The sequence below is a fragment of the Lissotriton helveticus genome, chromosome 12 (genome assembly GCF_964261635.1).
Source record: "Lissotriton helveticus chromosome 12, aLisHel1.1, whole genome shotgun sequence".
Taxonomy (NCBI): domain Eukaryota; kingdom Metazoa; phylum Chordata; class Amphibia; order Caudata; family Salamandridae; genus Lissotriton; species Lissotriton helveticus.
The window spans coordinates 307,485,924-307,502,921 of NC_136073.1; the positions used below are offsets into that span (position 1 = coordinate 307,485,924).

Sequence of the window (16,998 nt, forward strand, 5' to 3'; positions counted from 1 at the left end):
AGGGCTCTGCTGAAGAGACTGACGAGGTAGTTTGTGAACATTATCCATGTTGTGTGGAATGGAGGAAAATGTGAGGAACTCAGCCCAAAAGTGGAACTAACAGGCGAGGGAGTATTTAAGTGGTACATAGAAGTGTTTCGTTGTTTGCAAGTTTCTGCCTCAGTACATGTTTCTGTGTTTGCCGGTGGTCATGTGTGTGCCCATGCTTGTGTATGGCTTTGTGTGTGTGTGTGTCGGACAGAGACATTTCCTGCTGTTGAGTCCCCCACCTGTTTATGGTGTCACCACCTGTTGTATAGTGTCTTTCTCTGGAATATTAGATCCCCATGGCATTTGAAGCTACTCACGGACTCTGGTAGCCGTCCCATTCATTTGGGTCACATCAGGCATATGTCCAACCTTCATGGCAGCCATAGATAAACCATCCCTCCTAGGCAGTGGTGCAAAATGGGCACACCTTGGCAACCCCAGGAATCTTGTTGTAACAAACCACTGGCAGAGAGACCATTCAAGCTGTAAATTTGCTCTCAGTTGAACCCGGCGGAGAAGCCTAGCATAGGGTCTGCGTCCTCAGCACAATGAGGCCTTTGCTGAAATGTTGTGATTAACCCTGCTAGAATGTGGGCACCCCTGAAATTCAGTATCTACCAGCGGCAGAAAAGGGGCGTCCTTAACATCTGGTGGCCAACCCTGGGATCTGGTAGCCACAACACTCACTCATAAAGGGCAAAATGTTTTGGAAATATATGTGTTATCTTGCAAATCATATAGTTTTAAAAATATCAATGAAAGGTTTTAGTGAGATAGGTTGCGTCCCAACACATTTTGTTATTTGCAATTTCTACGACATGTGTGTGTCTTTATCTCTTATATGCAGTTAATTTAACCTCCGGTTTGCTAGTAAAACTGAATTACCATTCCGCGAAATGATGCATGTCTAAAAATGCTGTTAATTTAACCTCCGGTTTGTGATTAGAACTGAATTACATTGACGCAAACTGATGCATGTCTAAAAAGTGTGTCACGAACATGAAAAGTTTGGAAAGCTCTGCTCTAAGAGGAGCAATGTCTGGCAAACACTAATTTATTTCTGAATAATAAGTGCAAAAGCGTTAAGGTAAACATGTTGTTACTGCTTACACTTCACATGCCTTACTTAAACTTGCACTCCGTATAAGTGTTTGATTTTTCCAGGATGTTGTTACTTTTTTTTTTTCCAGGCAGCATATTACTCGTCTCCCCTCCCTCATAACCTATTTCCCATTTCCAGGTTCTCCAGCGCCGCGAGGTCACACAAATGGCAATAGCACTATGCAAATATGATCACTCCACTAAATTAAAAAAACAAAAGTAAAAAACATTGTCATCCTCAACGCGAAGTGCTCAAATGCGAGGCAGATTGCATTTCAAATGCTTGTTTTTTTAAGCTTGTTTTGGAACCATTTACTCTAGACCTCTCGCCACTCTTTTGAACTTTTAAAGGGGTTTTTATTCATAATAAATCTTAAACAGATTTTTTTGTGTGAGAGCTGTACCACTTGTTAATATGCCGTCTAGGGCCACATAACATGTGGACTGTTTAAAGACATATATAACATTTTAATGGGTTTTCGCCCTGCAGGGCTATACAGGTTGGCCTAGCTTCCTAAAAAAGGCAATGTGAGCTATCGATATGAGTTTCTATGCGAGGAGCTCTCAAATTACCAAATGCTTGTCTGTGTTTGGGGGGTTGCTGGCATTCATTGATTCTGTAAGTAGCTCCTTTTGGAGTGGCATAGGCGCAAGCCCTCTGCACCCTGTGTGTGCTCAATAACCTTCCCCTAATCAATACTGGCGCAGAAGGGGCTTGCTCTAGTGCTTGTACCCAGATATTCTCTTTCTATCCTGCGATTGCAAATCTTCTCTGTGTCGCATCCTCTCCTGTGCTACAGCCACGCTTCTCTGACTGGCAGTTATGGAAAGAGGAATGAAAAACCGTCGAAAGGATAAAAATGTCCCTTTCAAATCAAGCCGTGTAAATGCTATGAACCGGTTTCATCCATCTTAATGTGTCAACACAGCTGTTACACCAGCAGTCGTTTTGTAGAGCGAACTGATTTTTTACCTTAAATCAGATATTCCATTTTTGGTGTGAGCTGGTTGTAACAGTGCAGCACAGAGGCAGCCATATATGCAGAGGTTACTTTAGACATATCTTTAAGACCCCACCACAGGCGGGAGGCTATCTTCACTCTCCTCAGACCCAACCAGCAGCAAATGGATTTTTGCACCGTGTCCTCAGTCCTAACGGGAGCAAACATCTCTCTACAATCTCCTCAGGCACAACCAGAAGCAGACTGCAATCTCCACAGCTTGGTCACACCCTCCCAGGAGCAGACTGCTCCACAGTCTCCGCAGTCCCCACAGGAGCAGACGGCTAGCTTCACAGTCTACTCAGAAAACTGACCACTCCGGACCCTCACTATAGTACCCTTGCAGATCTTCCTACAACATCTCCTGTGCGTCAGCACTACATGCATCATCATCTGCAGACGCTACTCACAGTCAGAAAAACACAGCATGCCTCTCCTCCTACAGTCACAGCAAACAACAAGGCAGCAACTCTTCCACTGTCAATTCAAAGTGTACCATCACATCTGGAGACTCGCCAATGGGCACACTCAACAAAGCACATCTCCCTTCGACACCAACACGGCAAAGCATCCAATACAGCATCAGCACACACACAGCACTCACGGACGTCTCTGTGACTTGACATATGATGATAAACACTCTGTGCCACGACCAACCGCTGTCATTTCCCTTTCTATTTGACGCCATTCGAAAACATATATAATGTGCTGAAAACAATAAACTAAAATAATGTGCTACTCTGCTTCCTCTAGTGTGCGTCGTCACACCTGAACACAGGTCGAGCGTCTCAGGGAAGGAAAAGATGTTAAACTATGGTATACATTTTTTCAGTTGTAATGCGACTCTGGCGCAAGAATCCCTTTGTGAGATAATTGCTCTGTGAAATAACCACACAGACAAATCAAGTATTGGGCTTACCTACAAATCTTTACCAAGTGTGAGTGAAGCCAGCATCTCAGGGGTGGCTCCTCAGATATGGCGGAGGGACGTTGCCCTACTGAAAAATAAAATGATAATAAACCAATTTATTATCATTTATTTTTTTACCTTCTCGCCAGCCGAGGTTAGGGGGGGAGCGGGGCCATACTGACGAGTGTCACATCTGCAGTAGGGAGGAGTGGTACGCACTTATAAGTGCTCTTGTCAGTTTGGTCTGGACAGCCACATCTGGAAGGACGGGGCGTCCGTATCCTTCCATGCGGCTGAAATAAGAATGCGAAGAGCTGCAACGGATATAAAAAAACAGGAATTCTATCTCATCTTTTAGGGCTAGCTTACTTTCACTTCCTAAGATCATTAAGGTTGGGGATAGGCAGATCTTACTGCCTAGCAGCCCCTCCCAGAATAACTCGATCTCCCTTTTGATTGCGCCCAACTTATTGCATTTATAAAACATATGTAGGAGATCGGCCGGCCCTTTCGACTATCTAGGACAGCTGTTATCTTCCCTCTTACCCCATTCAAACAATTTAGCAGGTGTATAATATAGATTAAAAAGTGTTTTAAAATGTTGGGCTTTTAAATTGGAGGAACGCAATAACCTTTTATCAAGATGTAAAGCTTTATCTAAATCCACATCTGGATCTTCTAATTTTGCGGCCCAAGAGACTTCATTTCTTACCAAATCGTCCAATAAAACTTTATAAATAAATTTAATCCTACAGTCTCCTTTTCTCAAATAATCAATTTGCTACATCTTTTCCCTGAGTCGATACGTGGACTTTTAGCTTTAATTGTCTGGACAACTTGGGCATATTTAAAGGCTTGATTACTGTCCATGATTACTATCCATGATTACTGTCCATGTTAAACCTCTTTTGTATATCCCCCAGGCCTCGAACTTCTTTTCCTTCCATGATATCTCCAACTTTTAAAATTCCCTGCCGCTCCCAGTATTTCCACATACCATCCATGCATAGGTTTTGGAATAGTCCTGAGTTCCACAGAGGGGTATGATAATTAATCTTAGGAATTCCTAACAGTTTTTTAATTGATTTCCGAAGCCCCCAGACACTATCCATTGTCTTGTACCTCATTTTCTTATAGTGCCGCCTCTGTCCTTCTCAGTAATACCTCTGTCGCCTCCCGTCCTAGTATTAATTCATAAATCGAGGGGAGGTTTTCATTCCTACACACAGCATTCGATGTATTCACGTCAGGGTCAAATAAGATTGCCATTTGAGTTAACAAGCAGGCCCAGTGATAGTACCTTATATTAGGAACCCCCAAGCCTCCCCTTTCCTGTGGGAGGGACATACATTTTATTGAACGTCTGACTTTCCCATACTGCCATATAAAGTTCATGAATGTTGCTTCTATAGATTTAATCATTTGTTCCTCTATTAACAAGGGAATAGCACGAAACATATATAAAATTTTGGGGAACATTGTCATCTTCAGGACATTGGACCGCCCTACTACTGACAAATGTAATGAATCCATTCTTTTAAGCTCAACCTCCATCGAATTCAGCAATGAAGTGAAATTATCCCTAATGATAAACTCTGGTGAGGCATTAATCATTATTCCTTGATATACTGCAGAGCTGACAAATCTAGAATCAGATTCAACCAAATTATTCTGGGAACAGATCAATTGGGTTTTCCCCTCATTTAGCCGATATCCTGAATAGCTCCCATATAACTTGGTAATTCCAACCAATGCCTGTAAAGCGGAGTGTGGTTCCACAGTGATGACTGCCAAGTCATCAGCATATGCCAAAATTGTGGTCTCAAATCCATTTGTAATGACTGGCTTCATCACTGTATCGCCAAGTATCCGCTGTTTCAATGGGTCAATATAAAGTGCGAACAAGATGGGTGAGCAGGGACAACCCTGCCATGTCCCCCTTGTTATATAAATTTTCTCTGAACCTTCACCCATCAGTTGAATTTTGGCAGCTGGGTCAGAATACATGGCTTTTATAGCAGTCTGGAATCTTACTCCGAACCCTCTTGCTTCCAGCACCCCCCACATATATTCCCACCTGACGCGATCGAATGCTTTCTCTGCATCGAGGAGGATCATTGCCATCCCCCCCTCCCCGGCAGCATGGACATCAAACAAAGATATTGCTCGTCTGATATGGTCGGTAGTTCCCCGGCCTGGAACAAAGCCATGCTACCAGGGAGAGACCAGACCCCCAATGATCCTCCCCAGACATTTTGCCAGGATTTTTGCGTAGATCTTATCTGCATTTATAAGGGAAATGGGTCTATAGGAGCCGGGATTTTCTTTCGGTTCCCCCTTCTTATGAAAGACCACTATATTTGTCTCTTTCCATGTTTCCGGTATTTTACCCATATTCATTATCCCATTAAATAAATCTAGAAGCATTGGGGCTATCTCATCCGACACGCACTTGTATACTTCTAAAGGAATACCGTCAGGCCCTGATGCTTTTCCGGGGGCCAGTTCATGTAGTGCTTCCAGTATTTCACCCATAGACAGATCTTTTTCCAAGGTTTCCCTCTCCTCCTGATCCAATTTAATACCTTCCTCCCCCAACACTCCCTGTGGTATTTCTAGGACTGAATCTTCCTGATATAGGTTTTGATAATCATTTTTAAAGACCTTCAGGATATCCTGGCCCTGTTCTTGAATACTGGTTATTACATTTCTAGCGATGGCCTGTCTAATACGTAGTGCGAGTACCCTTCCAGCCTGCTTTCCCGTCTCATATAATCGCCTCTGTGTGCTTGATATTCAGAGGCAGCCTTTTTAGCCATTTGACTAGGAATTTCTGCTTTAATGGAACTTATTTTGAACAGGCTTTCTTTCCCTTCTTTGCCCTGCATAATATCCTTCCCATGTTGCTCCTCAGCTTCTATCAGTTGGCCTAGGAGCAGCTGCCTCTCTAAGGAGCTTATTTTCCTAGATTGAGCATCAAAACTGATGACCTCCCCCCCGAAATGCTGCCTTGTAAGCATCCCACACACTATTTCTTGACGCACTAAATCGATTTGCATCAAAGTATCTCTACGTCCATTTCTTAATATGTTCCACAAAGATACTATCTGCTATTAACTTCCTCTCGAAAGTCCAGGACCTATATTTTCTATCTGGCATTATACAATCATGGGTCAGAATTAACGGGTTATGGTCTGACAATATTTTTGGCAGTTTCCGTATCTTCACCTTACTTAGCTCCGTAGTTGAAATCATAAAATAATCCAATTTCGTGTACTTCTGGAATGGACAAGAATAATAGGTGAATCCGGGATTGACGGGCTTATTTCCCCACACAACTATTAGCCCCTGTGATTGCATCAACGAGGAGGGGGCACGAAATACCCTGGGCTTCCTACCTGAATATACATTTCTTTTTACGAAGTCTGCTGAAATATTCAGATCCCCACATAGCACGATTGGGGTGGGCCAGCCAACCAGCTCCTTTTCTAGAAATTCAAAGACCTCAGGGTCGTCCTGATTAGATCCATATACCCCGCAAATGGTGACGCCTATGCCCATTTTGATCAGTGCCCACCTCCCTAATGTATCGGCCCTGGAGCGCTTTACTCTCCCCTAATCCTACCTTTCCTAAGATAGCCACCCCCCCTTACTGTAGAGGTCTGCGATGTACAGGATAAAATCTCGTACCCCCTAATATTCAACAGGTGCTTTTTTCTCCATGGCAAATGTGTTTCCTGCAAACACAGAACATCTATCTGCTCTGTTTTTACAAACACAGCTAATCTGCCCCTCTTTTTCCAATCATTTAACCCCCTGGTATTCAGAGAGCATATACTAAGTTTTGTCATTTTTCTGTGTATATGTTTCCTTCTTTTTTAACCACCAAGAGTGAATATCGAAGCCAAGTTCCATCCTTAATGAACAAGACACACCCAAAAATAGATTTATTTTGTGCCAGAGAATCTTTTTTTTTACATTCCCCCCACCATGAGCCCTCCCTACCCCTCCCTTGACCCCTAAAACCCCCCACCACCCCAGCACCCCTCTGCCCCACCCCCCCTTGCACCTTTCCCTAGCCCCTGCACCGTCCCTCTTGAGAGGCTCAGACCTTGGTCTGTGCATATGACGCATGCAGCAATTACAGTGAGGACTTTCTACGAGCTCCTACTAATATCCACCAAAACCCCCTTAAAACCTTACATCAAAAAAAAAAACTAAATCGGTGACCACGTACAAAAGAGACTAAAGATAACAAGATAACGAAAGGAGAAACAAAGAGAGAACCAGTGCATGGGTCTAATCGAGCTCCTCTCCCCCTTCCTAGGGTAAAGGACAAAGAAACATCTGTTTAACTACCCAGAGTTTCCAGGTATTCTTGCGCTTTCACTTTCGATGAAAAGTACAGTGTCCGCCCTTCGTTTATTATCTTGAGTTGCGCTGGGTTTATGAGGTATACTTGGACTTTTCTAGCCTGAAAAGGTTGAATCAGCTGCCTCAGCCTCCACCGCCTCTCCACCGTAGTGTGGCAGTAATCGGGGCGGACAAAGAACGTAATTCCATCACTCGACCTTTTTGCATCTGGTCGTGCTTTTTCCGCTACAGCTTGCCGCAAGATAAAATTCCCAAGAAAAATTAAGATTGCACTGGGTTTATCACCTTCCCTTGTATTGTTACATGCTTTGAAAGGAGTTCGGTGCGCCCTCTGGACTTCTCCCGCCCAGTTCCACCCTGAGAGTTCCGGAAAGCCGGATTCAAGTAACTTAATCATGAAAGCTCTGATGTCTCCCCCCTCCGCTCCCTCTGGGACTCCCAGCACCCTTAAATTGTTTCTTCTAAGCCTGTTCTCCATGTCCTCCAGTTTCCACTGGATATCAATAACCTGGGCACTTTGAGACTCCACCTTACTGGTAGCTGCTGCCGCCTCTGACTCTGTTGCAACGATTCTCTCCTCGAGCTTTGAGACCCTGTCCCTCACATTAACACAGGCTTTAGATAATTTCCGCACAACGCCCTGCATTTTCCTCATTGCTGCCTGTGATTTACGGCTATCCTGGCGAGCCCTCCTCCCTGTGGTCTAGAATCGCCTGGTGAATTACTTCCAGAAGCGGGGGTTGAGTTATTAAAGTTTCCACATTAGGGCTGCCCTGGAGTGGCATTGCGGAGGAATGGTCCCAGCTTAGATCTTGTTGAGACTTCCCTTTCTTTTTTGATGAAATGTTATGTCTTATGGTTGTCCCCGGGGGTACTTGTTCAGGGTCGCTCTCAGTCTCCAAATTACTGTCCCCTGATAATGAGCTCCTCTCCTCATCCTCAGACCATTCTGCTCCATCAGAGACGGAGAAAAAGCATTCACTGGGATCCTTATCCAGAGTCTCCCTACTACTCAGACCATCCAAGGGACCTGGGTTTCCGGTTTTCCCTCTTTCCAGTCTGTCTCCATTATCTGTTTGTATAGTTTCCAGGATTTCCTCATCAGTCTTAAGGGCCGTAGCTAAATTTATCTCTGGATCGTCTCATCTCCCTTCCCTACCGAGTGAAACTTCGTCGCCCAGCCCTGCTGCATTAGTCCCTGATGCCGCTAATTACGCTGTCAAGGGAGGTGCGGAGCTGGCATTCGCCTGGATATGGGTCTCTTCCCGATCTGTTCTCATTTCATTTCCTGATAGGGAACCCTGCGCCACTCCTAGACCTGGCTCCGGCACAGCTCCGAGATCTCATGACCGTCGGTCGCTCCCCCTGCATCAGTCTCAGCCCTGGTCCTTGCTCCTTTCTCGTTACCGGTTTGGGTTAAGAGATCAGCAATTGACGTTGTTGCCTGCCCGATCCTTGCGGCAGTTTGCTTTGATTTCTTTGCCGGCTCCGATGGAGGTGGAGGTGTCCGTATCTTCCGCGGTGTCACCACCTTGCCTGACTCCACGTCCTCCATCTCTGCTTTCTTCCTGGCTGCCGCTGCTTTCGCCCCAGTCAGCGTTTTCGGCGCCATAGCTTCCCTGCTCCACTCCGCCATCACACTCCGCCTGTAGCCGGGACCCCGCCTCCAACTTCGAGCCGAACTCGTCACTCTTGAGAGGGCAGATCTGACTGCTTGTCTCCACCCGAGCCCGGACTTCGCGAAGTACGGCGTCTTCACCCAAATCAGCGCGCAGGTAAACAGAATGGGCATTAATGCTGGTTACAGTCTCCCTTTGCCTCGCATAGAAATCCCGGTTTCGATCACCGCATCAGTTAAGAGGGGTATAAAAAAATCCCTGCCCTCACTGCTAGTGCTGCACTCGACCGCCACTACGCGGCCGCCATCTTGCCTCTCTAGGGTCTACTTGCTCTTAACTAGTTGTCTCTTGTTCCACCATCCTTTACTTCCTACGAAAGCAGACCCCTTGCTGATCTTGGTCACTTGTTCAGGCATCACAAATTTAGACTCTCCTTTCCTTACCTTGGTTTCTTATTTAAAACCCAGTCCCTGACCAAATCATCCTCACAGTTTAAATTACATTTCATGTCAATACTTCCCTTCATAAGTTAGTTTCGCAGACACCCTTTTGGACACTTCCTTCAAGTTGATTTTTCTACCACCAGCAATGTCACTCAACCACATTGGAAACACAGGGGTATGTGCCTCTCTGCCCCTCAACAAGGTAAAAGGGGACACCCCAGTAGTACAGTGAGGGGACGTTTTGTAATTCCAAACTTTGTGGTCAACAAACTCACCTACATCCAAGCCAGACGCTAATGCAGTCTGGATCCCTTCTTTCACAACTTTATTCCCTCTTTCCACCAGACCATTGGATGTAGTAGAGTACAACGCAAGCTTTAGATGTTTTATGCCTTTCTTACTTATAAACTTACACATTTTCTCTGAAACGAAATGTGTGCCGTTGTCTGTTACAAGAACCTTTGGAGCCCCTTCCAACAGAAATCTTATTTAAAAATGTGATGGTAGCCTTAGTATCTGGTGCCTCTACATAACTCTAAATACATACATTTTGAAAAATAATCAACAGCTAAAATAACCTATTTAATTTTGTGATTGAGCATAGAATACGGTCAAGAAAAATCTAGGCCTACTTTTTCCCATGGTGCATTAGGGAACTCTGTTAGATGTAAAGGTGTTTTCAATGCTTGTCTGAAAGAAGGCATTCATGATAATTGTCAATCACATTTTCAACTTGAACATCCAAAAAGGGCCACAAATAATGCTGTTTTATTTCCATTAAGGTCTTGGTAGATCCAAGATGCCGAAGCTGTGCCTTATTAATAATAGTACAACGTAACTCAGCGGGTGGAACAAATCTGTTCCCCGGCGTACTATACCATTTTCTACTGACAATTCATCAGACACTTGAGCTAAAATCCTCGAATTACCATCCAAACATCTTGGTTCAGGCCAGCTGTGAGTAGTATATTCAATTACCTTTCGCAATACTTGATCACCCTTACAGGCCACTTTCCAGCCATCCTCCGATAACACAATCATATTCATGCACAACGTCCACTACGGCCTAACACTCCATGTCCTCCACCAATGAATCGTCCTTTTCCAAGAGCATCCTAGATAAACAATCAGCACGGAAATTTCTCCCGCACTGAATATGTATAACGGTAAAATTATATTCTTGGAGTTTGGACACCAGCCTCATGAGCCTAGCACACATGCTATTGTTGGTGACCTTATTGAAAATATAAACTAAGGGTTTATGATCAGTAAACATTTCAAAATTACGTCCCCAAATATACAACTTAAACTTTTGAACAGCCCACACGCATGCCAAAGGTTCCCGCTGTATTGCTGTTCAAACTGTTTAAGTGACCTGGACGCGAATGCCACAGTCCGTTCACAGCCTTCCACTCTCTGACTTAGTACAGCACCAAGCCCGTAAATACTGGCATCCATGGTTATAAGGGAAACACAATCTTCCCTGAATGCATACAATGCTTGAGCTGTTACGATCAATCTTTTCACTTTTCCAAATGCTACATCCAACTCCTCTGTCCATTTGAAACTCTGGCCTTTTCTAAGCAATACCCGCAACGGTTCTACTGTTTGTGCATAACAAGGTACAAATCTGGCATAATATTCTGCCTGACCAAGGAACTAACGTAATGCGTCCTTGTCTGCGGGTGCTTTTGCCTCTTCAATCGCCCTTACGTCTGAATATTTGGGTTTAATTCCGTTACAAGACTGTGTGGCCTAAGTACTCCAACTCTTGTACAGCTAATTTTCACCTATCACCCTCACTGTCATATCTCTGGATCTCAAGGTAGATAGTCCACATTTTAAAATGTCGTTGCAAAGATTTTGCATAAATTAGTATGTCATCCAAGTACGCTTTACTCCTTTAATATCCTGAAATAACTTGTCCATAAGTTTCTGGAACACGCTACCAGCCAATGCTAGGCCGAAAGGTAGACATAAAAATGTATACGCACCGAAAGGAGTCACAAATGTGGTCAAGTCTTGAGACTCGACCGACAAAGCCACTTGGTGAGAAGCTGACCTTAGATCAATCAAAGAAAACTACTTTGACCCTCCAAGGTTTGGCAACAACTCTTGGATTCTGGGTAGTGGATGGAAAGCCCCATTATGTTTTTATTAAGGGCGCACAAGTCCCCACAAAGCCTGATCTCACCTGACTACTTGCGCGCTACCACAATGAGAGACACCCACTGAGAAAAATCTGTGGTTTTAATGATGCCCTGCAAACATAAACTTTGCAACATACACTTAACTTCCTCCCTGACACTCATAGGGACGGAATGCACTTTGAGCCACAGGCTGGGCATTAGGTATTAACTTTGTGGTGTTCCATTCCCATCACTAGTCCAACATGGCCACTAAACACAGATTTGAACTCAGAAAATACATCTTTCAACATACCACCTTCAACCTCAGATCCAGCACACTCCGCTTGACATACTGGTAACTCCCCCACTTTGATCGGGTTTTTGTCCCCTGGAACTAAGTACAGACCCATACGTGCCAAATCTCTCCACCCGATAATGTTTTTCCCTTTTTCTGCCACATAAACCTTTGTTTCAGTTTCTCTTTCTAAACATCGCACCACACCCCTGAAATACCCAATCATGTTGATATCTTTCTCTCCGAAGGCTTTAGGGTTAACATCAGATTGTAATAATGAAACCTTTTTTTTCCCAAAGATCATTACACGTGGTGTCCCTTAAAATAGTAATTGGTGAACCAGAATCGGACATCACTTGCAGAGGAATGTTATCGATCGAGGCAGAACATAAACGGCCCTTTATAGGTCCTGAATCCCCACCAGGATCCAGAGTTACTATTACATTACTAAGTGAATTCGCCCATGAATCCACTTCTGTTTTAACACAGCCTACATTTACTGGTTTTCCGACGCTTCTACACCACCCCCTGAAACTGGCCTACTTTCGTACATAGAATATAACGTTTGTTGATAGCCGAACAACCTGCAATATTACTAATATGGTTCTTTGATCCACATCTGAAGCAAAACGTTGACTGCCTCTTCTGAGTACATTTCTGTGGTTTACTTTTCACATTAAGAGTACATATAGGACTCTCATGTTCTAAATGCGAAGAAGACATCACATTAACCCCCGGGTTGGAGTCACCATGAATGACTTTGCTAGATATTGCAGAACGTTCAATGCTCAAGGCTAAGTCAATCACTTCAGTCAACGATGGATTCTTGCAACCTAGAATCGTTCCTTGATTTTGCGAGATGCACCGTTGAACACAAACTGGTCCCTAATATAATAATCTGCCAAAGGACCAAAATCACATGTGGTTGCTAATACCCTGAGAGCTGAAATATTTTCTTCCACCTTCTTATCCTCCATTTGTTTCCTTTTTTTTTAAATTGTCGCTCCAGCATAATATTAGACTAATTGGAAAACTGTTTCTTGAGACGCGCAATAGCCTCCAAATAATCATTCCATTGGCTATCACCGGCACAAGACTGTGGAGGGGGAATGGGTGCAATGCTATCGAAAATCCTTTGCGCTACTTGACCCAGACTCCCGAATAGCAAAGCGAATTTTCGTGCGGGACTGTAACCCACTGCATCGATAGCTACCAGGTGGTTATCGAACAGTCTATACCATTCTGACCAAATGATGATTGGCTTACCTGGCTTAAGAATCGAGACGGTTGAATGATCTGTTGTGCATTGGCCATGACAGAGAAGAATGCACTTCGTAAAACAAATCCCCAAAACGTAACCTAGTAAGTTAACAAAAATCAAGGACGGTCAAAGTTCACAAATTTATTGGCCTGAGAGCTTAACTATAAACAAGAACTAACCTCTTCCCACCAGCACTCTCCTCACCATCAAACAAATCGCTGCTCGGGAAAACATGAAGGTTAAATAAAGGATTATGACTCCCCAATTTCAGAGCCTACTGGAGTCTTCAGCGGGAAGAAGAGTAGAAATTATTCGATGCTAGGGCACGGACACGTCCACTGAAGAAAATACTTGTTGTTAAAGGGTATCACACGCGCTGTAGCTAGTCCAATCCAAGATGGTCGCTACGTCAGGTTGTGATGTCAGTGCTTCTACCTGGACCGATGAGAACTCAGTTGCGTGTTAGAGGATCAAGGCTGATGACGTGGTGCGCACGGCACGGGCTCAAGCAGAGCAGCGTGAGGAACTGAGCAATGACATGGTGCGCACGGGCACGAGAAGAATATCACGTACCTCCCAATCTGCTCTGACAACCGCCAACCTCCAAAATGATAAAGCCACGAAATCCAGAAGAGTGCCACTCGTGTCTGATCACGATGCAGGAACCAGGAACGCCCGCCTGCAGACTGAGCCACGAGTAACAGCGGGCTCCTTAATACATCAATAAGGCAATCTGCAAAGTCTCGTAGGTTAATGGGTGGAATATCTCCCGTTCGTCACCAGATGAAATAAGTACGGTAAAGCAGTTTCATGAACTGAAGAGTTTATTTCAAAGTTTCCTCCCACTAGACTGAGCGGCCTCCTGGTCGGGTGATCGAACGGAAGCTGACAAGATGCCATTCGAACCCCGACCAGTGACCACTCCATGCGCAGGACACATTCAAGAATATACACAAATGATTCTAATGCATCTCGTGCTAGCCGTGCAATGCACTATTACCAACAATACTACAACTTTGCATAGTAAGATCAGGGTGCATGCTACGTTGCTACATATTTGAATGTATGTTTGTTTGGATGTGTATCATCCAGAAATTGCCTTCATATGCGCCGAGACAGTCCAACTTTGATCAACTGTGGTAGAGAAAGGTGTGGCGCCTTAAGGACCAACTGTATTCTCTCTTAAAGGAAGAAAACAATTGTAGTAAGTGCAGAAGCCTTGATCCTCAGGTACTGAGTTAAGAAGAATTGAGCAGTGGTTTCCTGTACTGCAGAAGGCATGATGTAACCTGACCCTCTCACAAAAGAAATAACACCTCGATAACATTATTTAAAAACAAACCAGAGCTTACCATACTCAACCCACGCCTACGCCATCCATTAAGCTCTAGTCTATTTGCCTCCAGAACTGGTTGGCTGCATGATCTACCTGGCAACGCGGAGCTGTGCAGAAGCCCACTTTCTAGATAGCCTAGAGCCATCTGACCACACACAAAGATAAAAGGCCACACTAGCTGCAGATGTGCATTATACTCACAACAAAGAGCCTAAAATAACAGTAGTAGGAAGGTATTCTAACCAAACACAACAGGAGCTTGTTTGTGTGTTCAGTTTTTCTTTTAAACCTATTTTGGAACTATAAGGAGGAGGTGCTGCTGTATAATCCATTTGTTTGCTGGCTCTCTTCTAAGCTGAGACTCGTTTAAGAAAAAGTCAAGATAGTTCGTTACATGACCGAAGGTGAGAAGGAATCCTTTACTGGCCTTCCTGAAAAGGACATGACTTGCATTCCATCAAAAAGACCAAGTGTATTTCAAAGGGGTGGCCAAGTATGCATAAAGGTGTCAATATTCAGATAGCTTTTATAAATTGCAATCAAGTATACTTTATATTTGGAAGTTTTGTAGAGCATTTGTTTAGGTTATTTCAGAGTGCCCCTAGTCGAAAAAATGTGTTTTAGCTGGTCGTTTAGTCCGATCTGTGAGGTAGCACCTTTTCCTGTGTTCAGTTGTGACCCCTGTGCTGGGGGAGTACAGCTGGAGACAAGATGATCAGCCGTTTTATTTTTGATGATGTGTGTAGTTTAGTTCTCAGATTGGTGTTCAGGGCATTTCAAGTCTTAGGACTCTGGATTTTTGTGAAGCTGCCCAATGTTTGAGCCAGTTGGGTGATCATGCATGTAGTTGATGAGTGATGATGGCTCATGGTTGGTGAGTAAAGTGGGACTAGTGAAGAAAGGCGCTGAGAGCCGTATCGCAGTGGGCTCTGTGGACAGTAAAGAGGACTTTGAATGTGATCGCTTCCATCACCAAAAGCCAGTGGAGCTTTTCAGTGCTGGTGTGGTCACATTTGAGCCTTTGGAGTTTGGAATATGTTCCTTGGGAGTCCTGAGTATATGACATTACAGTTGCTAAGCAGTGCCATGACTAGAACGCTCTTCAGACCCACACAGTGGCCAATTTGGTGGAGGGACAGAATTTTGAGTCAAGCTGCATATTAATCTCATTGTTCAGTGCACTAATTTGGGGCACAAAGGAGAGCTCCATATCCAAGATAACTTGTGGGGGTGGGAGGGGGGGTTCCAGGGTTGTGGAAAGGTCTTGAGGCCAAGTAGAGGGCAAGGAATCCGTTTCAGTCCTTTCTCTTTTTACTAGGACCTCAGTCTCCGGCCCATTTGTGCACAGTAATCTCTCCTTCAGTGATGGCCCATACATGTGGTGATATTTGCTGGGCTTTCTGTTTTATCGTCATAACTGAGTCCGATTGCTTGTTCCTGCACGTTTCTCATTCCATATTATGGCCCTGAACATTTTCAAAGATGAAAAGAAAATCTGGAAACTGTCCTGTGGCGGGAGGTGAAAGTGATCCTGATATTACATTGGTGTACATTTCATTGCACAAAACTAGATTAATCTCTTGGATGTTAAACTCTTTGTACCAAAAGGAATAGTATTTCATGGAACTGCATACATTCACTTCCAGGGCATGGTTTTAAGTTGAATATGTCGAGCCTTGTCTAGAGATAATTCATGCTTTGCCTCTTTCCAGATTCTACAGGCTCTTGGGAAGTCCTACCACCCGGGCTGCTTCCGCTGCGTAACCTGCAACGAGTGCCTGGACGGCGTCCCCTTCACCGTCGACGTGGACAACAATATTTACTGCGTTAAGGACTATCACACGTAAGATTGTTAACTTCCTGCTACTTTAATAAAGAATGCATTTGCATTTTTAAAGTCGGGTCTTTAAAGAAGTAGTGGAAATGGGATTGGACTTGTTCCATCTGAAAAGATCAGAATATCGTGTAAGGGCTCTTGGGAGGCTTTGGCACAAGTACAGATAACGAAGGGGCCTGGGATCTGAAAGACATTTTAATGTGAGCTGTGCGGCGGTTTTATGTCTATTCTCAAGTCTCCTGAGAGTTACGAACCCCACTAGCCAGTTGCACGTGCTTCAGTTCTCAGGCAAAGATGCGATGTTTTACAGGAAATGTTGTTTTTTAATTTTTGTATGAAATGTTGCATGTGCTGAAGATTTATTTTTGTAATTGTGTTCTAAAATAATAGTGGTTTTGTAACTTGTTTAAAAACAAATGTGAGTTAAGTTGAGGAGCAATACTGTCTGCTCCTACTGCCTTGAATGGGAACTCGAGGTGTGGGTGAGAGAGAGGGGGCTGTTCTCACAGATATGGTAGTGGCAGCTTGTCATCTCGTAGGCTAGCCAGCACGACTGGCATACGGCGGTCCAGTGGTTGTGCAGCAGTCTCGCAGCAAGGGATGAGCATTGCAGATGAGAAATATCATTGAAAATGCAATACTGACTAAGTTCCAAGCAGGAT

General features: G+C 44.2%; 1 protein-coding gene across 2 annotated transcripts in view; it reads left to right on the forward strand.

The window, feature by feature from the left end:
* WTIP (WT1 interacting protein) overlaps window positions 1–16,998 on the forward strand; it is a 333,161-nt gene that overhangs the window by 260,868 nt on the left and 55,295 nt on the right. Inside the window, exon 5 of one of the 2 annotated variants that reach the window (XM_078670590.1) lies at window positions 16,212–16,342. In XM_078670590.1, the coding sequence (XP_078526716.1) occupies window positions 16,212–16,342 (131 nt within the window). Of the gene's footprint in view, window positions 1–16,211; window positions 16,344–16,998 lie in introns of those variants that run through there. The other variant, XM_078670591.1, reaches the window with a different exon arrangement.